The following is a 24158-nucleotide window of genomic DNA, read 5'->3' on the forward strand; positions in this document are numbered from 1 at the left end:
GGCCGACATCCACTTCTGGGTCTCCCACCATGTTTTTCCAAGAACAGAGACAGCTCCTGCTATCTACTTCCTCAGGTCTGTCCATTCTTTCCCTCTGTTCTACTGAGCTAGGGTTTTCTCTTAGCCTTTTCCCTCCCGACTCCTCACCAACACAGTTGGAGCAGATGATACATTTAGGACAAAGTCACAAGGAAAAAGTTATGTCATCCTGAGGGTAGAATTTAATGATGATAAAACAAGACACACATTAATAAATTGATATGTATCTTTTTTATTATGCACAGATAAAGGACTTAAAACTGTGGTTATCAAAACTATACATCTAAGCATGTTCATAAAATTGCCAACACATTGAACAGAGAAAAGAATACAACAGGGGTGTTCAAACTGGCCACAGGGATTTTAAGGGTACTCTTTTTACCCTGATAGATGAAACACAGCAACAAAATCAGGCTCACTCAGGAAAACCCAGAAGAAACAAGCATTGTTTTTGGAAACTGATAATAGTCCTTTTTAGAAAAACATCTGTCAGTTTCATGAACAACCCCCAGATAACACAAACAGGAAAAAGGTCACACACACACAATTCGCCCAACCAAATGTGCTCTGTTACCACAACCATCACTCACACCATGAGGTAGTTACTGTACGAAATGACCAGCACGCATGTGCGCACCCCCCCACACACTCACAACCACGCCCCCTACAGAACACACACAGAACATGGGTTTACAGTCTTATCACAGACAAGGAAAAGACCATTTTTGTTTGTTTGTGTAGACAATGCTCTAGAAGCAGCTCAGACAGAAGACACCTCTGACTTTAAAAACAGAGGAACTGCTGGTGAACACCACATGGTGAAAGCTATAAGGTATCCCACAGACACTCTGCCTGGGGAGTTTGGAGCATTTCAACAATAGCTTTGGCTTGGTCAAACACAACAAAAATGATCTCTGTGAATTAGAGTGTAGCCGGCAGAAGTAACGAAAGACTTTGTAGACAGAAGCATTTAACTGGAATATAACAACAGTTTTAAGGAAACTTGCAGAACTTGTTATAAACTCGAGCTTGTACTTTGTATTGAAACTGTGAAGTATGAAGTGATTAGAAATGCTGTAATACAAAACTGGGGAGAGAACACTTTTTTTAAAAAACATTTTTTAGAAACATTTCTGAGATACTTAGTTAATGACATTCACTCTCCAGTGAACATGGGATCGGGTTTATTATCAACACAGATTTCTTGATCTGAATAATACTTCTGACAGTAAGACCCGAACAATTAAAAGGTGATTTTTTTTCCCTTCTCTTTCTTTTAAAATCTTTTGGTTTGCATCCATAAATTTGTAAATTAATTTTAAATTATTTATAAAATCATTGGCAATGTAGCATCTCTCTCAAAAATATACATTTAAATATAATCATCACAAAAGGTTTTAACCCTGTCCATCTAAAGAATTGGATCTGTTTAATACCTCTTAATAGATGATTTTGTTTTTAAGAGGATGGAAAGGGTTTTTTAAACAGCAAAGAACTGATCAAAAGAATTCACAGTAACTGAAATTAAACATTTCATATGGAGTAATTTAAATTTATCTAAAACACTTAAATATATCTTTATACACACATTTTTGTAGTAAAATATAGCTATATGTGACTTAAAGACTCTAGTCTTCTTTGAAGACATCTTTAAACTTTTTTATACATAGAATATGCTAAAACAATACATTCTGCTGAAGGTTAGGCAAAGCGCATTATTTTCAAACACAGGTAGCATAATCTAGGTCCTCCACTCTGATACCCTTATGTTAAAAAGTTAACTGAAGGAAATCAATTCTCTAATCTCGTATCTTCATTTGTATGTGGAAATCTGCAAAATTTTCAATAAATCAATGCAGGCAGCCTGGAAATCTTAGCCCTCAAGTAATCTGTTCTGGTTAATATTATGCAGATTGAATATCTATACTTATCAAATCAGAGTATTATTCTATGATTGGATGATATGTCTATCATATGACAGATCATATCATATCAATGACTGTCAGTATCTCCACCTACTTGTGGGCTGACAGACACTGCCCTCAGGTCTTGGGTATCATCAACATTTTCTACTTAGGGTTCCATTCAGAGAACCAGGCACAACTTCCTTATTTTAAGGGCAGTGAGATTCACTTATGAATATTTTGGAGTAGAAGCTAGCCTGTTCTTTCTGTAGGATTTAGAGTCATTTGGGGGAGAATTCTGGAAGAAGATGAATATTTCTTTGCAACGAAGCTATTCTCAGTAGTAAATGAATTGGCATGGCAACTTTCCTCGGCCTTCTTTTTTAACACAGACTATCAGTTGAGCTTATTTTAGCTGCAAAGTGGCATCATATTGTTCCATTTCAATGAAATCCATCTCAAATCCTTTTTTGAGGTTGGAATATATTTAAGGCAAGAGAACTAAAGCAGTCCACACGAGTGCCCTTTTCCAGATCTCAGCACTTTCTTGGCAGAATCGGTGACACTGTTCAGATAACCAACCAGAAACCAACAGGATCTGCCGTGCATTTGCACGAACAAGAGCTTCCTTTTTCACAAAAGGGTCTATTAACAAGGTTGACACGTTTTGAGTGGAAACACTAATTCTCCCAAATACACTTAAGTTGCAACTCTGAAGACACAGGGTCTTTTAAAAAGGGGAATGAATTTTCTCTTTTTCAACGGAGAAAACAAATGTGCCAGGTGACATGGTCTATACCTGTACTTGCGCATATATATATATATATATATATATATATATATATATATACTGTGCAAATTCCTCTCCAACTTTAAAACTAAATTTGCCCCAATTTATAATTTTTCTCAGAACGCAATGTCATAAATGGGGACAAATAAGCAGTCCCAGATTTTGGCCATTTTCTATTTCTATATGCTTATGAAGCAATACAAACTTTGCATTAAGACATTTTTGCAGTCGGTGTGCGAGTGTGGGACGGGGGGAGCAGGTAAGGTTATCAGCACTGGTTTTGGCCCAGGGCCCAAGAAAGGAATGTTGCTGCGATTTGTGTGTCAGGGTGCAGTCCCTGAGGGCAGCACCCTTCAAGCGGACAACATCAGCCCCCAGAGGGTGTGACAGCAAAGTGAGAAGTGTGCGTCCAGAAGGTGCAAATTAGACACGGAGGAACTCACTGAGAAAATCTTGAAGTATTTCTTGTGTTATACATCTTGGTTCAGTTATACAAGGCTTTTTGGCCGTATCTCCTCACTGGTCCTACTGTCTAGTTATCATCCTCTCACCAACCCCTCGAGTCAGGGTAAATCTCGGGGCCCCAAATTATGGACAGTCTTACCTGGACAAAGCAGCATTTTGAAAACTGGCACGTGTTTCACATTGAAAACCCCCAAGCCCGGGCGGGGCTGGTGGAGAAGGCCACCACCTTGGCTTTCTCACAGGAGTTCTAGTGTGTTACAGAAGCCCAGGGGGCACACGTGTATTAGCCCTGGGCGGGGGAGGAATACAACAGGTGGCCTGCGTGTTGGAATTCACTCTCTCTTCGCAATGGCACCGCGCTGCGGCCTTCTGGCGCGGACACGCGGGGTGGGCGGCCGCCGGTCCCCTCCGGGCGGAGGCGGGGAGCTAGGCTGCGCTGCTGCTGGAGCAGGGCGTGCTCTGCGTGCTGCCGATGCTGTGCGCCGCGCTGCTGTTCTCCGAGGCCGGCGGGGAGGTGGGCACTTGCTGCCTTCCTGCCGTCTGCCCTGCGGTTAATGAAGAAAAGGGACGAAGAAACACGCGTGTTACGTGTGCGCATCCGTGACAAGGCCAGTTATTTCCCCCTTTGCTGTTCTATCTGATGTTTCTCTCCTCCGGGGGCAGAAGCAGGTAGACCAGGCCTTACACAGAAAGTGGTCCTGTTTGTTGGTGTTTTGTTTTGCCTGGTGAAAAGAGAACTGTTTACAAGCTGACCTATGATAGGCAGTGTTAGTGGCTAAGACTCGGACAGATGACAATAAATCCCCGGGATTTCAGTGCCCAGGACCTTTGAAGAAACCGCCACCATTGGTACCAACTGACCAGCCCCTGTATTCGGGACACACAGCCTATCTCTTCTCATAAAGATACAGTCAGGTTTGGAGGATGAGACCTTTATTTATTTATTTATTTTATTTAAAAAAAAAAAAAAAACTGTTTTAACATTAATTTATTTTTGAGAGACACAGAGAGAGCACGGGCAGGGGAAGGGCAGAGAGAGAGAGGGAGACACAGAATCGGAAGCAGGCTCCGGGCTCTGAGCTGTCAGCACAGAGCCTGACAGGGGGCTCAAACCCCCAAACCATGACACCATGACCTGAGACCAAGTCACGTAACTGACTGAGCCAACCCGGGGACCCCAAGAGGGTGAGACCTTTAAACTGTACTGAGAGAGGTCTGCGGTACGGGGGCCTTTTTCTGAATATACTTGCTCAAAATGGGGGTGGTGAGCCTAGATTTTGCCCGAGCTACAGCACAGCCAAGTCCTGTGCGGCCCATGAACACAACCCAGCTGAGAAATGGAGGCAGGACAAGCCTGCTCTCGGAAAAACCTTTTGGGAAAGGAGTTTAGCTGTTGGCACACGGGGAACTGTGGTTGCCTGGGAACAACCTCCTCCATCCTGCAGTTCACTGGGGGTGCAGTGAGAATATCTCCTAACACATTAAGCATCCCACTTTTCATTACACATCCCACTGAATTTTAGCTAAACCCATTCCTTGTGCCAAATGTGCAGTGCTTTGGAGGAGGAGGAAACCCTGGGTCACCCACACACATGGTTTGCATTTAGCACTTGCAAACGGCCCTAGAGTGAAGTCTTTTCTTCAGCGAAACTGGTCTCAGGGCAGCCCTCAAAAAATGGCTCTGTGTAGGGAAAAGGGATCCATGCTCTCCAATGAAAAACACTGCATTTTCTCTGAAAAGTCAGAGCATAAACTTAATAATCTTCTGGTCAGCAGTCGCCCTCTTCTAATGTTGGAAGCCCCAGAGGGCCAGCTCTGTTTATGAATGAGCCTCCTCTTTCCGGGTCCTGCTGAAATACACAGCTATCAGCCAGAGAGAGAGATAAGCAACCCTCCGCCCGCTTCATTAAAACAAAACACACAGAGCAAAGGCTCGACTCCTCAAGGGCGGGATCTCAGCCTGTTACTTCCATTCCCTTTCTGGGGCCCCTCAAAGGACTCTGCCAAAAAAGCAGCTCTGCAAAATGTAGAACCCGTTCATGCCTTCGCATCTGGTTACAGCTTCCCCTGTCACCCATTTTACAAACCACACAACTACAGCACACATTTTTGCATCAACCTCAGGACATTTGTATGCTTGCTGCATTGTTTGGCCCGTGCTGTCTTTCCTCTGATTATCTTTTCTTCCGGGACTGGTGGGATAGAGAGAGGATAGGGGGCCAATATTCCTCAGAGGCAGAGAAACTGTATTTCCACTCTTCTTGGTTTTTTTGGGCAATCTATATTTTGGACGTTCCCCAGCATTACCCTCTACCCTTCATGTATGTATGTAATTAAAGATCTGGAGAAGTTTGCCTCCATGACAGTGACTTTCTGCCAGAAATTCACTTTCCCCAGAGTTGGAGCTTATTTCTAGAAGGAAATCAAATCTCTTAGCTATTCTGATGTCAAAAAAACAAAACAAAAACCCCAAAACAAACAAACAAAAAACCCCAAAGCCTCCAGGGACCCAAACAACTTGTGATATACTTTAAAAATTCAGCTCCCTTAAACCCACATGTTGATCCACACCCAGCTGCATTATTATGCTATTAGAAGGACTGATGGGGCCGTGCATGAAGCGCATTTTTGCAACACTTTTCTCCATTTAAAAAGAAAAGCAGCAGGAATCAACACTCCACCTTCCCTTTTTGGCTCACCTGGACTTCATTTGTTCAGCCTGATAGCAGCTGAAGCATGGTGGCCTTGCCTCATTTATTGACAGTGAGCGAGTCTGTCTCATCCAGAATTGGACACGGGCTTGATTATTCAGAGTCAGGAAAAGTGCCAATACTACTCCCTGCCCAGGAAGTATGAGTACTTGCTTTATGATGTCTGTTTGCCGAATGTAATTTGTTGGCATGCCAGTTGATTTTAATCAGTGCCCATTAAAAAGGTCTTTCAGCTTCCAGTTTTGGAAACTCTCGTGCTAACGCAAAACACTGTCTAAAATGAAAACTCAAGCAAAGCAAAACAAAGAAGCCCCCTCTCCTCTCAAGATTGCAGGATGTATTTCACCACGGTGGACAAGTCAACTTAACCTAATAATCAACTGACCTCGAAGTAGCTACACCTGTGGTGAATGTTGCAAAACATACAGACTTGTGGAATCACTATGCTGGACACCTGACCTAATGTGACATTGTGTGCCGGCTGTACTTCAGGAAAAAAAATGAGGAAAAAAAAAAAGCCAATCTACTGACTTTGAGCCAATGATGTGCCAAGCCAAGGAGAATCTTTGTCTGAGAATCTGCTCAGAAATACTGAAAATACTGTTTTTAGAAATATTAAAAATACCTTCTCCTACTGTGGTGGCTATTTTCACATGGATGAGATTTCTCACACGTTGTTAAAAGCTTTTACCTTCTTTAAAAAAAATTTTTTTAATGTTTATGTATTTTTGAGAGAGCAAGTGAGCGAGCAAGCATGAGTGGGGGAGGGGCAGAAAGAGAGGGAGACACAGAATCTGAGGCAGGCTCCAGGCTCTGAGCTGTCAGCACAGAGCCCAACGCGGGGCTCAAAGTCACAAGTTGCGAGATCATGACCTGAGCCAAAGTCGGAGACTTAACTGACTGAGCCACCCAGGCGCTCCAAAAGCTTTCACCTTCTGACAAATTACGACAAGGATTTTTTGTTGTCAGATGGAAGTGGTGTGACAGAAACAGTCACCCTGAGAAACAAAAGTTTGATGTGCAGATGCTACTGCTTAAAAAGCCAACGGAGTTCCCCCGGGTTTTCTGAGATGGGCCCTTTGGCTTTCTGCTCTCTATCACAGTGACCTCTGATTTCTTGGAGCACTAACTCGTAACATATCCCTTGGGTGACTAATACAACCACCCTACTTCCGGAGAAGAAGGGCAGGGAGGACCCCAGAGCTAAGCAGAATAGGCCCACTTAGCAAATGTAAGGAACTGAAGGAAGGATCCTTACTCATGAACATCATAGTTGGCCATAAGGAGAAATGTGTTCAGTCTTCACGCTTTGCTCCTAAAATTTCAAACCCCACTAAGGAAGAGAGATGTGGGGAGGAAGGACAGTAGAGGAGGAGGCCTTTGGAAGAGGGTGTATTAGAAATAATTCCACCCAGTTCACATATTCGCCTGTGGCTGAGCCAAGATGTTGCCAGAGATGCTTTCAGAAACAGAAAAATATATTTCTTAAGGGATAATCTGTTTTATTTCTTTAGCTTGGCATGGAGTTGTCCAGATCTGATTTCCTGCCACCTCTTTGGCAGTCTACTTTACAACTGGATTCTTATCTCTGCATCTTGCAGCATGGCGGGTCCTGGGGAAGAAACTTCATCTCAGAAAGATGTGAATAACTTGGAGAGGCTCCACGGGGAAACAACAACAACAGAAGAATTTTAAAGAAAGGTGAGAGGAATCTCAATTATTTAGCCCAAAGGAGAATGTTTGCAAATATCACCCAAAGAGGATTATTATAAAGAAGAGCAGACAGCTGTGCTTTATCTCTCTTGAGGGCAGAACATGAGGAAATGAGTTTAAATGGTAGCACTAAGGATTTAGGTCACAGAGAAAAGAACTTGCTGATTATGGGGATTGGTTAGTTATAAGGGGAATTTATGGAATCTCTTTCTTGGAAGACACTTAAGCATTGGGTTGAAAACCATATGCCTGGGGATGGCTTAGCTTTAATATTACTTGATGCTGGAAAGAAAAAGATACTGTCTGCAAGGCCTATGTGTTGGTTGTAATTATGGACCAGTCAATGTCTCAACCTCCTGATATCCTAATTGTAATGATTTTACAAGCTTGCTCCCGTAAGGATAGTGAACTAGATAGACTACCTTTAGTTTATAGAAATGTTCATTCATTATTTATCATTTCCAAAAATGGTCCGTCTCCACTCTCCGAGCTAAAAGATTTTCCTTCTGCAGGCGAAACTCATCAGGAGGGGTACGTCTGATGTTGTTATAATTTATGAGGAAGGGGGGAGAGGTTCCAAGGCAGGAATTAAAACCCTTCAAAATGTCCTGCCTATCATTTTCTTCCTATATTCCTGCAGTACAGCCAACCTATTTGCCCCCACATTTTGGTTTTCTGTGGCTTATTTTACTTTAACTTAACCTGAGTACATGGGTGCCGAGAGTGGATTCCTGCCTTCTTTACAGTCGTACCAGGGCTCCCATCTGTTCCAGCTGCATCTTCCTGATCCCTGGGACTCAGCCTCTTGCCCCCTACCTTAGTCACACCTGTCTTCCTGCTGCTTCTCTCTGCACCTGGACTAAACTTGGGAGCCTGAAGAAACTTCAGACTTCTGGAAACATTTGAAGCCCCTGGAGATGCTCCTAATTAAAAGCTCTTACCTGACTCAGGTAAACCTAAGTAGGTGCTTGACTTTCACTTTAAGAACACATGGTATGTTCAACTGAGGACTGCTGAACAGAAACCTGAGGGATTGGGACAGGCATGCCTACTTTGAGACCTCAGCATTTTATATTGCTCTGTGGAATGCAGCATTCCTTCCACTCTTAGATTTTTGTTCTGCCTACATATCTGAGAAACGTTCATTATCTTACATTTTTGTAGGACTTGGGAGTTCATAAGACTTTTCACATGCATTCTTGCTTAAGTGCTCTCACCGCCAATGACCCTGGGCAGAAGGGGTCACGTCTATGTTTAACTAAAGGGAAACATGGTTCATAGTAAGGTAACAAGACTAGAAGTTGAACAAACTAGATCTTCAAGTCCCAGGGCTGTACAGAGACACACATGGAGGGCAGCCTCGCCCCGGACCCCTGCCCTCTTCCGTCTTCCTCTCTTCTTCCTCTTATTATCATCACACTGTGAGTACATTCTGTTCAGCGGCCACAAAGGCAAGTTACATAAAGTAAAGATAAATGATGACAACCTCTAACCCACCCTCCAGCACAGTTTTGTCTGCAAAAGGAAGGTCTTTTAGCTTGGAGGATGGGGAGGCTCGATTTTGGAAACGATAAACAGTGACTGAATACTTCTCTAAACACAATCTAGTTCACTCTTCTTACAGGGGTGAGATAGTGAAATAATTCCAATTAGGATATCAAGAGACTGAGACATTGGTGCACAATGACCACCTACACGGAGGCCAAGAGAAAAATCTCACCAAAATGACACTGTACAGATTTTATTTTTAAAGTTTCTTTACTTATTTTGAGAGAGAGAGAGAGCGGGAGAGGGGCAGAAAGAGAGGGAGAGAGAGAATCCCAAACAGGTTCCATGCACAGTCAGCGTGCAGAGCCTGATGTGAGGCTTGAACCTATGAGACCGTGACATCATGACCTGAGCTGAGATCAAGAGTTGGTCACTTAATTGACTGAGCCACCCAGGTGCCCTGACACTTTACAGATTTTTAAAAGGCATCAACCTTCAAGAAAGAAAAAAAGAAAAGCAGGAGTGGCGACAACATCAATAAAATATTGAAAGCTGGTGAAGAAATGGGTGAGTAGTAAGTGATGTAGCAGATTTAAGAGAGCCAGAACCTAAGCCAACAGTAAGAACAGATGAGCAACAACCAAGTTATAGTACAGAACCCTCAAAAATTCAGGAAATGGTGGCATCAGTTACTCGCAAAGACAGGGCAAACTTGAGGCTGCAAGCACTAGGGTTGACTGACTGCTGCCGTATAAGCAGCAGTGAGATTTTTCTAAATCCCCTTCTTTACCCTGTGGAGTGGGACCCTGCCCATCCTCATCTGGGAGGGAGACAGGAAGTTCACTCTCCAGAATATGAAACTGAGGTTTCCAGGAGTGAACAACACCAGGACAGCTGAGAGCAGAGAACCCAACTCAAAGAGGAGGATTAAATGAATGTCCTGTAGGTTGGATGTTGTGGTGCCTAGAACGCTGACAGCCAGACCTGTACTCTCCAGGAAGAAAATAAGAAAACCTATTTTATAGAAAACCTGGTGAGGAAACCTCAAGAGGAAAGATCCAAAGATGAATTATTAGGAGTTACTCAATAAAAGGCAGCCAGATCACCCTAAGGGAAGTTCACAATCAGTATATCCCATCTATATCCTCAAAACTTATTCATTCTTAAATAATCCTATATTAATATTTTCAGAGGGATAAGATATTACACCCATAGGAATAAGATATATATTTTTAATTCATAGGAAAAATGGCTTGGAATTGAAACATTTGAATGCAGTAGTTAAAAATTCAGTAGGAAACGAAAAGATAAAGATGACGAAATCTCTTTGAAAATTAAGGAAAAAAGTAGAAAACAGAAAAGAAAGGAAAATTGGGGAATCATTCAAGAGGTTCATCTTTATAATGATTTCTAGAATGAGAGAACAGAGAAAATAGGAGTAAAAACAAATGATTCCAAAAATCTCAGTGCTGGAAGACATGAATTTCTAGACTGAAAGAGCTCCATAATGTATGAAATCCACCTAAGTCAAGGACTGTCATTGTAAAATTTCTCCCAGAAAACAAAACAAACAAAACAAGCCAGCAATTTGAATGGCTCTGAGTTTCCCAAAAGCAATCTTCAGAGCCAAAGGTCAATGAGGAGTGCTTCTAAGATTCTAAAGAAAAATTATTTATGACCTAAAATTCTGTACCTTGCCAAGCTGTCCACCAAGTGTTTGTATAAACTGAGGATATTTTCAGATATGCAAGGTGTGACAAACATTTACTTCTTATGTACCCTTTCAACAACGGAGGAGAAGACATGGAATGAATGACACAGGCCATTCAAAACTCCCAAGGTGCAGGGAATTCCCAGAACAGTAGTGAAGGAATATAAGAAGACAACAGTGTCCAATATAGAGGGCAGCCAGTTCAGACATGAACAGGTAAAAAGGCTCCGGGAAAGATTTAGTGAAGAAAATGAATCAGTGGAATACTGTTGTCTGAATGCATTCAGAAGAGATTGAGACAACTGGCAGAGGGTCAACAGATGTATTAGTGAGAAGCGTACAGAAAACTAAGCCCGCTGCCTGGGTGGCTCAGATAGTTGAACATCTGACTCTTGGTTTGGGCTCAGGTCATGATCCCAGGGTCATGGGTTGGAGCCCTGCATATCACGCTCTGTGCTGAGTGTGGAGCCTGCTTGGGATTCTCTCTCTCTCTCTCTCTCTCTCTCTCTCTCTCTCTCTCTCTCTGCCCCTCCCCTGCTCATGTGAGCAGTCTTGCTCTCTCAAATAATAAATAAATAATAACATTAAAAAGGGGTTAAAAAACAAAACTAATGTGGGGAAGGAGGGGAGAGATAATCATCAATTCTAGGGAAAATTAAAAATCATACAGGAGAAACAATAATATACTATATAGCTAAATTGTGATTAGCATTTAGGTAGTTATAATATAAACAATAAATACTGATCTACCCAAAATTTGACTATAATTCTGTTAAGAGGATGGTAGCGTTGGGGGACAATCAGGGGCGTGAATGTATAATTGGGACACAGTGATGACAAAGAACTGAATTATCATTTTCCATTGTTGAAAGAAAAAGCCTAAAGCTGTTAAGTCAAGAAGTTGCAATACTATACTTCTATTATTTCAATATATAGATTAATGTCCAAAACAATCAGCTAAGAGTCAGGAATGGTGCTCTGAGGAGCAAGTAAAGGGAGTGGGGCAGTAGGGGGCTCATGTTCTTCTAATAAGTCTTGTAGAACTATTTCAGTCTTTAAGCTATGTGCATATGTTACTGTAATAGGGCTAAAAAGTTTTACTAAAAAATACAAGTAAATACTTTTGCCCCTCACATCAAAAAAATGACAGATACAATTCTGCATATGATTTTTGGGACCTTTAAGAACTACAAGTTTGGGACTCCTGCACTAGCCAGACTCGCAGAAGCATGAAGATTCTATGGTTCCTTTCCAGCACCATTTCTACTCTGACTGTTACTCCTTTTTGTGGTATCTTAGTAGATAATGTAAGTTTTAGGAATGGAGTTTCCCAGAGTTAATATAGCCCTCAGGAGGTATTGCTTATGGCGCCCAAAGCTGTGATATGACAGAGGACGGACCCAGCTTTTTTAGACTAACACACATTCCAGGTATGGAAGTATGTATCCACAATTCAAACACATGACTTGGTTTGGTGCTCTGTGCTCGGATGGAAATGAAGAACGTAAGAGAATTTGTCTGAATTAGGGGCTGTTTTTGACACAGAGGCAGATGCTGCTTGAACCCCCAAATATACCATACAAGGTCTGAGTTTCACAGCTTGGATTATTGTGGATGTTGAATGCATTGAGTCTGTGTATACATACCTCTCTCCATTGACTACTGCATTAGAATCTCTTTTCATCTAACCTTGCTGCTAGCTGATCCAGGTAGGAAACTGAAGGAGTTCTGGACAGGATAGTACGACTGGGTTCTGAAGTGGGCCTTTTTCACACTTATATGATGTTGGTTTTCCTTATGAGAAGTCTTTAAAATGAACCAGAGGCTACAGCTTTTAATAAAAAGTCATTCTAAAGCTGTATCGTATGTGATGCTAGCAGGGTTAGAGCACAAATGACAGTGTCTATAAACCTTTTAACTTCCAAATCAGTGTAATTTATATTGCTTTGGAAACCATAACAGGAAGGGTTTTTGGCTTTGTTTTTCTTTAATCTACTTCCAAACCTATTTCTATATTAACAAAATGTAAAAACTCCTCCCCTTCAGTGTCTGGTTTGTGGGAGAAGGGAGCAGGAACGACAAACCTTGGAATTTAATGAGCAGACCAATAAATGCCATAAAACCAAGCTTTGCTTTTTATCAGGTTTGTGACCATGGCTGTGCGCAAGAGTCTGGGATTATCGGAGTGGGTTTAGTGGGGTGTGTGCCAATAGTGAGTGCCATGTGGTAGCCCGATCCTGCCTGGACCTGGCTGCCTGGCCCTACCCGGCCTGAGATGAACTTGCAGGGTTGAGGGTGTAGCTCCATGGCCAAGGCCAGTCATTGCTCTCAGCAGGCACATGTTAAGCATAGGTGGATAACCAGCCCATATAAAATCCTCAGGGCAACAGAGTCTTTTTGGCGTAGTTCCAAGTTCATTCCCAAAATACAGCATCAGCTGCCAACGGCCCTAGAACCTCACAGCCAGGCAGGAGATTGGGAAAGATTAAAAGGAACTGCTAGCGTGAGATCTGAACATGTCAGTACGCCTCTGACAAATTACTTACTCTAAAATACTACTCTGCTAAAAGCCGTCCCTTCTGGTGCTTATATGAACTGTTCATGAGGAAGAATATGCCTAAATTGATTCCCAGGGGTTTGTATATCCTCAGAATCATTACATTTAGGATTAAGAGTCTCATTTTCTCTCTCACATGATATATACCTCACTCAAACATCGCCAATTGGGAACAATAGTTTGAGGACTCAAAGCTCCACTATCACAACTCCTAAGCTTTTGCTTTGGATTGTGTGACTTTCCGTGCTAGGCACAAATGGATCTGATCTCCTTCGGCCATAATCTAAAATATCTCAGCCAGAGGATGCAGTATTTGAAGTAAAAATTCTGCTTAGGGATTAAGAGGTGACTTCTCAAAATGCCCTTCTGTGTTTCGTCTCCCTTTAAAGCAGTCATCTTTTTAGCTTGTCTGGTTGAATGGCCACGGTAAGGCCAGAGATCATGGCGCTCATTCATTCAATGGAAATTCAATGAAATTCTAAATAGAAAGGCTGAACCTGCCACTGGCCTCGGGCTGATCAATCAAGCACAATTTACCTAGGTTCACAGTATAAACTCAAAGTATCCAAGGACACATAAGCCTAAGTAGCTCTCTAGACATACCCCAAAATGCACGTCTTTCTTTCTTATGTCTATCTGCATGGAAACTAAGAAAGAAGCAACAGAAGGAAGGTCCATTTGTTCCTCCCCCATCGCACTAGCCTCGCCCCTTGCCAGGCCTGCATTCTGTACTGGGGTCAGAACAGGTTCTCTGTTCAGGCCAGAATGTTTCAACCTTGGGATTGAGGGGAAGAGGAAAGAGGGGGGGCGTGGCATATCAGAATGTGGGGGAAGGAGGAGCACAGCTTGAAAACAAAGTGCCTTGTTTCATCATTTTTATTTGTTTGCAAATCATGAAAATATATTTTAACTTTTTTTTTTTTTAATTTATTTTTGAGACAGAGCATGAGCAGGGGAGGAGCAGAGAGAGGGAGACACAGAATCTGAAGCAGGCTGCAGGCTCTGAGCTGTTAGCACAGAGCCCGACACAGGGCTCGAACTCATGGACTGTGAGATCATGACCTGAGCTGAAGTCAGATACTGAACCAACTGACCCACCCAGGTGCCCCTCATGAAAATATATTTTAAAAATTTAAACAATTTTATAGAAGAAAGACATGAGAAATTTATGCTTATCAAAGAGGGCATGGCATGGGTTTGAAAAGGGTCAAGAAATTCTGGTGTAAGCCACCGAGACTGGGGATTCTGGTGGGCAGTGCGCAACATCTTAGCAGAGAGGATAATAAAATCTTCGCTTCCTTTTTCACTTCCTGCCCATTCATATATCTGCACTGAAGTGTTTAGCTTTGAGGGAAGGGTTTGTATTTCTGGTTTGTCTACATTAATTGTCTTTAATTCAACCCTAACCACAAAATAGCTTTATTAGTAGCTAAACTTGACCAACATTTTAATTGCAATTAACATAGTTTGAACATTCCTTTACTTTCTTTCTTTTTTTTTTTTAAATGTTTATTTTTGAGAGAGAGAGATAGAGAAAGAGCGAGTAAGCGAGTGCACTAGCAGGGAAGGGGCAGAGAAAGACTGAGACACAGAATCTGAAGCAGGCTCCAGGTTCTGAGCCACCAGCACAGAGCCCGACGAGGGGCTTGAACCCACAAAGGGATAGATAGTGACCTGAGCTAAAGTTGGATGCTTAACCGACTGAGCCACCCAGGCACCCTTGAGCATTCCTTTTCTAATGGTGCTTCAGGCACACTGTATTTTTGCAAAACCCCATTTATGCCAAATACATTCATGTGCAAACGGTAGGGATGAACTTTCTTTCTCATTCGTGAGTCCATCCATTCATGCAACAAAACCCTGAAAGGTTGCCTGTGTGGCAGACATACAGGATTCACAGCAACTACTATCTGACAGTCACACTCACCTGTGTGAGAATAGATGTACCACAAGGCCCCTGTCAGGAGTGCTCCGATCACAAATGCTGCAAATGCGATGCCCATCACGGTGAGGGTGTCCAGACCATGGAAGATCTCTACAAAGGAAGGGAAGTCAATGCATACTTTCAGTGGATCTGCATTATACGTTACAATTTTGTATCTGTGCCACAAGCACTGTTGGGAAGGCTGAGCCCTAACTAATAAAACAAGGGTGAAATGAGGATTCCAAGAAAATGCAATGTATTTGAAACTTGCATGTTTTTTTTCCCCCAAAAGGAAAATAAAATGATCTGATTTCCAAGATATCCTCCTCAGTTTGCAGCCTCCGTGTGAAGATGCTTTGGAAAATGAACTTCCATGATCGAAATGTGACCCACAGCAAACACTTTGAACAATGATACGAGAAAACACACTTCAAATACTCTACAAACATGTTTTCATGAACATTTACAAGTATGAGAGATGACCGGAAGAAAGGGAGTGCCAAGGAGGAAACATGAGGTAAGGATCGACCCTTCCTATAGATTTTAACTTTTCAGTGGTCTCAGCTCAAACCCTCCATCTTAACAATTATGTACTGTATCATTTAAAACAACCTACTCTTTAACACTTTTCCAACCGTGATCTTTCTACGAGGGGGACGGAAACATGTCTCGGTGTGGAGGGATGTCAGTTTTATGGTCAGCAAAACACATAAATAGAACCAATTGTTCCTCCACTTGGCAAAGATGTTTATACTTGAAATTAATTCCAGGCTACAGAAATAGAACATTTCCTGAGAACCACCTTCTTTGAATCACTTATAAAAAGTTAAAATCACTTTCTAAGAGAGAACGGTTTTCAGTAGGATAAAATTTCCAAGGTGTCTTTTTTTTAATATAAATTTAAGGTGTACAATCTCCCCAATGTTTCAATACCATGTTCCTCTCCAGTCAGAAGCAACTCCAGCTGATCTCCACATGAATTAAATCACTTTGCCTTTCATCTCACTTCAGTGTAAAAGATCTAATTGTAGACAAATATGACTCCCCGAGTAGCCCCAGAACTAACTCGTAAGGGCTCAGGAAAAGTAGGTCATGCTGGCAACGATTCTAGAAATTAGGAATTCCCAACCTGGTGGCTACTCTTCTAGGCCATGTGTTCTTTGGTGTGTTAACTTCTGGAAAATGGGGATTGCACTATTTCACCTGCTGAAGGCAGGGAGTGAAGAAAAGGAGTTTGTAAAAGATCTGGGATCCTGAGGAAGGAGTAAGAACTGGGAAGAACTCTAGAGGTTAAGATGAACCAAGTCATCAACACAATTTAGTCTAGTCTGCAGATATTAAAAGATGATTTGCCTTTTTATGCTTACAGATGCAAAAGAGAGGCATGAATGAAAGTTTTTAGTAAAACTTCTCCGAAATTCTAAAAATAGAGATGTCATTTATGAAAATTAGACTGGGTAAGTATGAGAGAAATGCGTCCATATGTGTCTCTTTGTGGGTTCATGATAATGTTCCACAATATTGTTCAGGTAAGATCCTTAACTAGAACAGTATAGTGCTTTGCATAAAGGAACTCACTAGATCTTCATGTGTAATGTGATGGGGTCAGTAATGGAGACTGACCCAGACAGTCGTAGGGAAGAAAAAAAAAAAGCAGAGATTCTCTTCACAAGGCAACACCATCTAGAAGAGCTTCTTGGGTATACAGCAGGAAGCCCAGGCTCTAGTCCTGTCTGACTGCCAATTATAACCACAGGCAAATCTACCTAAATCTTTTGGTTAGAGTTTTCGTCCAGAGCGAGTGACAAAATTGGCCCGGACGATTTCCAATGCATCATGTTGTAGCAGTTGGTCTCTCCCTTTTTTTCACACATGTCCCCCCAGGGCCTCCATAACCGCCCCTCGCCCCCCTTGGACTAGAGACTGTCTAGAAGACCCAGCAACTAGTTCCCTTAGCCCTACTTCTCTGAGCAGGTAATTACTGTTGATGATGCATAAGCAAACCACTCCCATAGCTGTAAGTTAATGCTTTTAGATCACAGCTGATACAGGTATGCAAATAATGAACTCTTCTCTCTAAAGCTAAGTAAGGCCACACATGCCAGTGGGTCACCAAATTCATATTTAAAAGAGGCAGACAGGGGAAAAAAACCCAGAAGGATGAAGGAAGGACAGAGGAAAGGAAAAAGAAAGTACGAGATTATGAAAAAATGGGGGAGAAGGGGAATGGGAGCAGAAGTCTCCTTATCAAAACTCAAAGTTTGCCAAATGCTCCATAACCAACTCATTCTTATAAAAAGCCCAGGAGGCTTCATTTCAAAACAGATGCATAAAGACTTACGTGGAGGAACTGGATTCGGTTCCTTAATGCTTAGACTGGTTTCTGGAAAAAAAAAAAAAAAAGAAAGACAGAAAAAATACATAAATCATGATGCATTCCAAAGAGAAACCAAGTTTTAAGCAAAAGGTCATCAAAATCTGAGCAGAGACTGCCACTTTCCTATTTGTTAATAAATACTCGGTGAAAGCTTTGTCCATTATCCTCTCTGGATGTCAAAACTGTAACATGGGTTACTCAGAAATTTTAAACACTGCACTTTGTTAACCATCAATTGTATAGTTCTCCAAAGAACTATAAAGTTCTCCAAAGAAGAAAGCCTGAAGGCCAACTTAAGGAATTTGAGTGTGACAATGTGTGTGTGTGTGTGTATGTACATACCTTTATATTAACAAGAGGATATGATACCTTCAAATACCATAATTCTCCAGTGTATTCATGATGTTCTTCCACTTTAAAAAAGTTCTTTTACTTTAATGTACACAAATTTTGTAAAAATGTCTTTATTCTTCTTAGTGCTATTATCTTCTAGTGCAGCTCCTTTTCATCACACATCTGCATTGGTTACAGAGCTTTCCTAACTGGTCTTCTTATCTCCACCCACTGCCCTGCTGCCTCTGCCCCAAATATTTCCTCCTCTGTATTTTCCCCCACACTGAATTTTCCAGAGCCCAGAGTTGATTAAGTTATTGTCCTGATTAAACTGCTCCATGACTTCCCGAACTTATAGGAAAGAAAATCCAAGCTCTAGCAGAGCACACAAAGTTCTGCCTTCCTCCTCTACCGACCTGTCTATAGTCTCCTTTCCTAGGGGTCCTTCACCCATATTTATTTAAGCTCCCTAACTTTTCCATGCTGCTGTATGTCATCACACTTTGCAAGCCATTCCCTGAAATACCCCTTCTCCCCCAGACCTGCACTGTTGGTATTTTTGCCGGGAGGCCTTCTCTGACTCTCCCACTGCCCCAACCTCCAACCCCAACCAGCAGGGCTGGTCTCTACCCTCTCTGCTAATTCCACCCCACAGTTTTTGTACGTATACTACATCACATTGTAATTCTCTACATTTTTTTCTGCCCTGAGGGCAGGGTCAAGTTCTTCCTTATCTGTACATCTTCAAGGCTCAGCCTAGCATAGAATAGGCTGACCAGAAATATTCAGTGAAGGATCATTAGATTGTTGATATGCTTTTCAAAAATGGACACAACAGAAGAAGCCTGGAATAAGGCTATATAGAAGATGCTTTGACATTCCTATAATTCTTTCGTGTTCAAATCTCATTTGAGGTTCACACCAGCCCTGTGAGGGATGCAGAAAAAGAATTCTTATCACTATTTTACAAATGAGCATCCTGAGACTCTGATATCATGTGACTTGCCCAAGGTCACAGCTGGAAAGCATCAGGGCAGGGGTTGATCCCAAATTCCAGATTCTACTTAGTAGGCTAATGACTAGGGAATGACACTTTGTCCTTAACAGGAAAGCACTGATTAAGAAGATACTTGTGACTAATGGTGAGAAAAGCTTAGATCATGAACTAAGAATAAACTTTATTTACTTTATTTTGAGAGGGAGAGAGAGAGAGAGAGAGAAAGCGTGAGCAAGCAGGGCAGGGGCAGAGAGAGAGAGAAAGAGAGAGAAAGAGAGAGAAAGAGAGAGAAAGAGAGAGAAAGAGAGAGAGAGAGAGAGAGAGAGAGAGAGAGAGAGAATTCCAAGCAGTCTCCATGCTGTCAGCAAAGAGCCTCACGAACTGTGAGGTCATGACCTGAGCCACAATTAAGAGTCAGACGCTTAACCAACTGAGCCACCCAGGCGCACATTTTATTTTATTTTATATATATATATATATATATATATATATGTGTGTGTGTGTGTGTGTGTGTGTATGTATCTTTTAGAGAGAGAGAGCATGTACAAGCAGGGGAGAGAGGCAGGGAGGGAGGGGAAGACAGAGAGAGAGAGGGAGAGAGAGGGAGAGGGAGAGGGAGAGGGAGAGGGAGTGGGAGAGGGAGGGAGAGAGAAGGAGAGAGGTAGAAAGGGAGAGAGGGAGAGAGGGAGAGAATGAATCTTAAGTAGGCTCCACATTCAGCATGGAGCCCGAAGCAGAGCTCTATCCCACAACCCTGGGATAATGAATTGAAATCAAGAGTCAGACACTCAACCAACTGAGCCACCCAGGTGCCCTAAATTTCATATTGTTAGGTGACTGGAAAAAAAAAAACCAAAAATATTTTATGACATATGAAAATTATGTGACATTCAAACCTATTCCATAAATAAAGTTTTCTTTGAACATAACCATGCTTATTGTTCCTGTATTGTCTACTGCTCGCACTTACACGCTACAAGAACAGCACTGAGTAGTCAGGGCTGGGACTGTATGAGGAAGAAACCAAAAACACTATCTGGCCCTTTAGGGAAATAGTGTGCTGAGTCCTGGCACAGACTCTCCCCCGCTCTTTAGAGTTTCAAGTGGTCAGTGTTTAGCACCTTTCTTTTCACCTCCATTTCCACTCCATAAAGAAGGAACACACACCTTGTGCTGGAATCCACAGTGGAGTGAAAAGAACTTGTGAAAAACTGACCAAACAAGCAGCATTCGAGGTCATTGTTTATAAAAATAAAGAAGCTACACAGGATTGTAAATTTTCAGGATTAACCATCGCAGCTGGGCTGCAGCACAAGTATCCTGGTCCAGCTCTAGGGGAAGGAATGCTCCCGGATGAATCAAAGCCACCACAACTGAACAGTGCCCCCTGGAGTTGTGCAACACGGGGGCACGAGGGTGAGGACATGTGAAGGTTATAATGAAATAGAATTACTAAAATTAAAATGATTGCGTGTTTTTAAGAATCTATTTCAGTAGGCAGAACACACACCGACTACAAAATGCACACAAGAGACTGTCTCCTAGGGGTTTGGTCCTATCAGCCTATTGGCAGTGATAAAATAGTGAAGGTGATGTCTTACATTTATACATGTGTATAGTATTTTACAATTGACAAAAAGCCTTCTCTTGGATTTTCTCATTTTAAACTCCCAAGAACCCTATGAAGTAGGGGTATCTAACCACAAAATTCTAGTTCCAAGATGCAGTGGTTTGATTCGCTGAACTAAGTCAAAAGGCATTTAAAGGTCTCTATAGTGTTCATCATGTGAGAAATATACACGCGTCTGGGAAGAGTTCCATCCAATCAACTGCCCATGGCTAAACTTTTTCACTCAGAATCCCTAAGTGGTTTTAAATAATGACTCTCCCCAAAGGAGACCTCACATGTGAGAATTTGGGTTTTAGAGCAAGGCCTCTGTGATGGATGGCATTGTTTTAAAACTCTTAATGGACTTAGCCTATGATCTAATCCTTTTCCCCCACCCCAAATAGGGGCCTTCTCGCAGCTAAACAGAAACATTTGGTGTTTATTTCCCCCGGGGTGAAGTTCCTCCATAAACAATAACAAGCACAAGCTGCAGCACTGAGGTTACAGGATTTTATCCTCCTTTTGGTTCCAAAAGTCCCCAATAACCCCTGTGTATGACTAAAGGAGCCTGATCTCCGCCGGAACCCTATAATCGAGCTGGCATGCCGAAAGGAAAACGGGAACGCGGCGATATTTACTTTTGGTTTAAGGGTAAGATGGTAAGAAAGGAATCCTTGCTATTGTTGCAAAGAGAATTTTAACAATAGAGATTCATTTGCAGAAAGAACAAACTATAATCAACATTCTGAATTAAATCTTTTCATATACTCTTGAGCAAATTTTGGTCTGCCTCTAGAACCAAATTTCAGTTTGTTGGGCATGGTTTTCATAAACGGGATATTTCTGGGGTTATGCATGAGTAACTGACCACAGCTTTGAGCTTCCAGCTTTCAATTCAGTTCTCCTAAATATGGTAGGATCGAGCAGGCCCACAGGGGAACAAGGTGTCTACTTGGTACCCACATCTATTGGTGTTTGGCAAAGAGGGAAAGATAGGAAGATGAAGAAGCTGGGGACTCAGGAGGCCTCTGTGCAGACCCCATTTAACGTGCAGTTTTTACTAACTTCACTGTAAATGAACCCCTTTGCTGGTTCTTTCAATATTTATGGCATTCATTCCAATTACCCTGTCACTTATCCGCACCCTTCTACTTGATCACTGGTTCTTACCTGGGGTGATTTTTGCCCCCTGCATCCCACTGGGACATGTGGAAATATCTGGAGACATTTTGGGTTGTTACAATGGGTAGCAGAGGGGTTTACTATGGGCATCTAGTGGACAGAGACTAAGGATGCTGCTCAAAATCCTACAATACATAGGACAGCCCTCTACCCCAAGAGTTATCCAGCTCAAAACATCAAGAGTCAAGGTGTAAACCTCTGCACTACACAAGGCCTTACAGACGGGTTTACTATGTGCCGAGCATATAGTGGGTACCAATAAACATTTTTTGAATAACTGTAATTATCATGTATATATTATACTGTGTATATCTCCCCAAAACAACCTTCATGCTGCTTTCAGAGTAGTCTTCCTAAATGATTTGATCATTGGTTCCCTACCCAAGGTCTTTTTTTTTTTTTTTAAAGATGTTATTATTTTTAAGTAATCTCCACATCCAACGTGGGGCTCAAACCCACAACAGTGAGGTCAAGAGTGACATGCTCCACCAACTGAGCCAGCCAGATACCCCAATCTTTTCGATGGTTCTTAAATTTTAGAGGTGCATGCTGGAATATTTATGGATGACATGAAATGTCTGGATTTCCTTCAAAACAATCCAGGGACAGAAAGCGGTAAAACAAGTTTGGCCATAAATTGGCAGCTGCTGAAACTACACGGAGGATACATAGTAGTTCATTCTCCTATTCTGTTCTGTCCTGTCCTGTCCTGTCCTATCCTATCCTATCCTATCCTACTCTTGTATATATTTAAAATTTTCCAAAGTAAAAAGTCCCTAGATACCTCTGTCCCTTACTGGATAAAGACTGAATGTCTTGGTCTGTCAGTTAAGCATTTCTACCATCTTTCTACTCAGCTTCCCCTCATCTCTACTTCAGCCTGAGGACAAAACCCGGCTGGGTGCTTTAGAGTATTTTTGTTCTGGAAAAATCAAGTATGTTCCAAAAAGTAACGCCTCTCTTGGATTAACTTCCAATTGACGTTTACAGCTTTCCCTTTCATTCCCCTTCCACCCCTACTCCCCACAAAAACCCAGTTTGGCTGAGAGGTTAAGAGGAAGGAAAGGAAATTAACATTTACCAAGTGCCCATGATATGCCAGGTGCTGTCCTGAGCACACTTATTTTTAAAAAGTTATGTAGTGGAAATTCAGTATTTTGAACATTTAACTTGCTAAAAATTACATATTGTATATAAATCATGGCAAACTTGGGGGTGATGTTTATTGTTCTTTCTCACTCATTTTTTTTATATGTGCCCTAAATTTCAGACAAATGATTATCTTCCCTTTCACCATTTTCAAAAATCATCACTGCTGTGGTAGAGCCATTTTTATTGTGCAAGCCCTAGTGTGTTCTCAAATGCCACAAAAATGGTCACAGCATCCAAAGCAAACAGCACTAACGTGCCTATACTTCAAAATATTTCAGAAAATATGGTAGGATGGCACTACCTCAACTATTTTAATTGTTTTGCCATAAACCATAATATGCATCGACTATTCGTGTTTTCTGGGCTTTTTTGTGAGTTACAATTCAGAGTCACAGAACTTCTCAATTTTAATACTCTCTTAAACGGCTTACATGTGTCCCAACATCTTACCCTTTGGGGAACAGATTTTTTTCCTAAAATTCTTCATCTTTTCAGTTCACAATCATTAGAGTATTTGAGTATGAACTTGAATGCCAGTGTGAAATGGCATGAATAGGAGAAGGGGTGTGAAAAGGGTGTGAGGAGATAGATACCTATGTTGCTTGTAGTTTTTATTAAAACCTAGAATCAACCTCTACCTAGGATAAGGCATAGGGTTTACAGAACACAAGCCCTGGAATCAAAGTGCCTGGATTTGAATCTCGGACCCACCATTTATTTATGTCAGGTTATCCAATATTGCTCTATACTTGCCTCCCAGAGGGGCTATGATGATTAAATACGATTACCCACATGAAGCATTCAGCACAGAGCCCTGTAGTAAGCAAATATCCCGTAAATGTTAGATAATCATTATCATCTCCATGACTATCATCACCACCAGCACAATCATCTGTTGAAAGTTTTAGCAGCAAAATAATGCTAACCCAAAGCTAGCTCCCACGGGACTAAGGTGGTGATTATGTGCTGTGGAAGCTCAGGCATATTCCATTAAAAATAGCAGCCCAGGGGCACCTAGGTGGCTCAGTGGGTTAAGCGTCCAACTCTGGACTTTGGCTCAGGTCATGATCTCACGGTTTGTGAGTTCGAGCCCTGAGTAGGGCTCTTGTGCTGACAGTGCAGAGTCTGCTTGGGATTTTCTCTCTCCCTCTCCTTCTGCCCCTCCCCCTCTCTCTGCCCCTCCCTCACGCATGTGCGCACTCAGGT

The 24158-nt window shown here is 41.9% G+C and overlaps 1 protein-coding gene across 3 annotated transcripts in view; it reads right to left on the reverse strand.

Annotated features, from left to right (window-relative positions):
* Positions 1-2797: 2797 nt before the first annotated feature.
* The window catches only part of TGFBR3 (transforming growth factor beta receptor 3), a 204681-nt gene continuing 183320 nt past the window's right edge, over positions 2798-24158 (reverse strand). For all 3 annotated transcript variants that reach the window (XM_027058619.2, XM_027058620.2, XM_053214422.1), the window contains 3 exons: positions 17644-17685; positions 15306-15413; positions 2798-3743 (listed from right to left, as the gene is read on the reverse strand). In XM_027058619.2, coding sequence (XP_026914420.1) covers positions 3625-3743; positions 15306-15413; positions 17644-17685 — 269 coding nt within the window. In that variant the 3' untranslated portion in view covers positions 2798-3624. The remainder of the gene's footprint in view (positions 3744-15305; positions 15414-17643; positions 17686-24158) is intronic.

The sequence above is a fragment of the Acinonyx jubatus genome, chromosome C1 (genome assembly GCF_027475565.1).
Source record: "Acinonyx jubatus isolate Ajub_Pintada_27869175 chromosome C1, VMU_Ajub_asm_v1.0, whole genome shotgun sequence".
NCBI lineage: Eukaryota > Metazoa > Chordata > Mammalia > Carnivora > Felidae > Acinonyx > Acinonyx jubatus.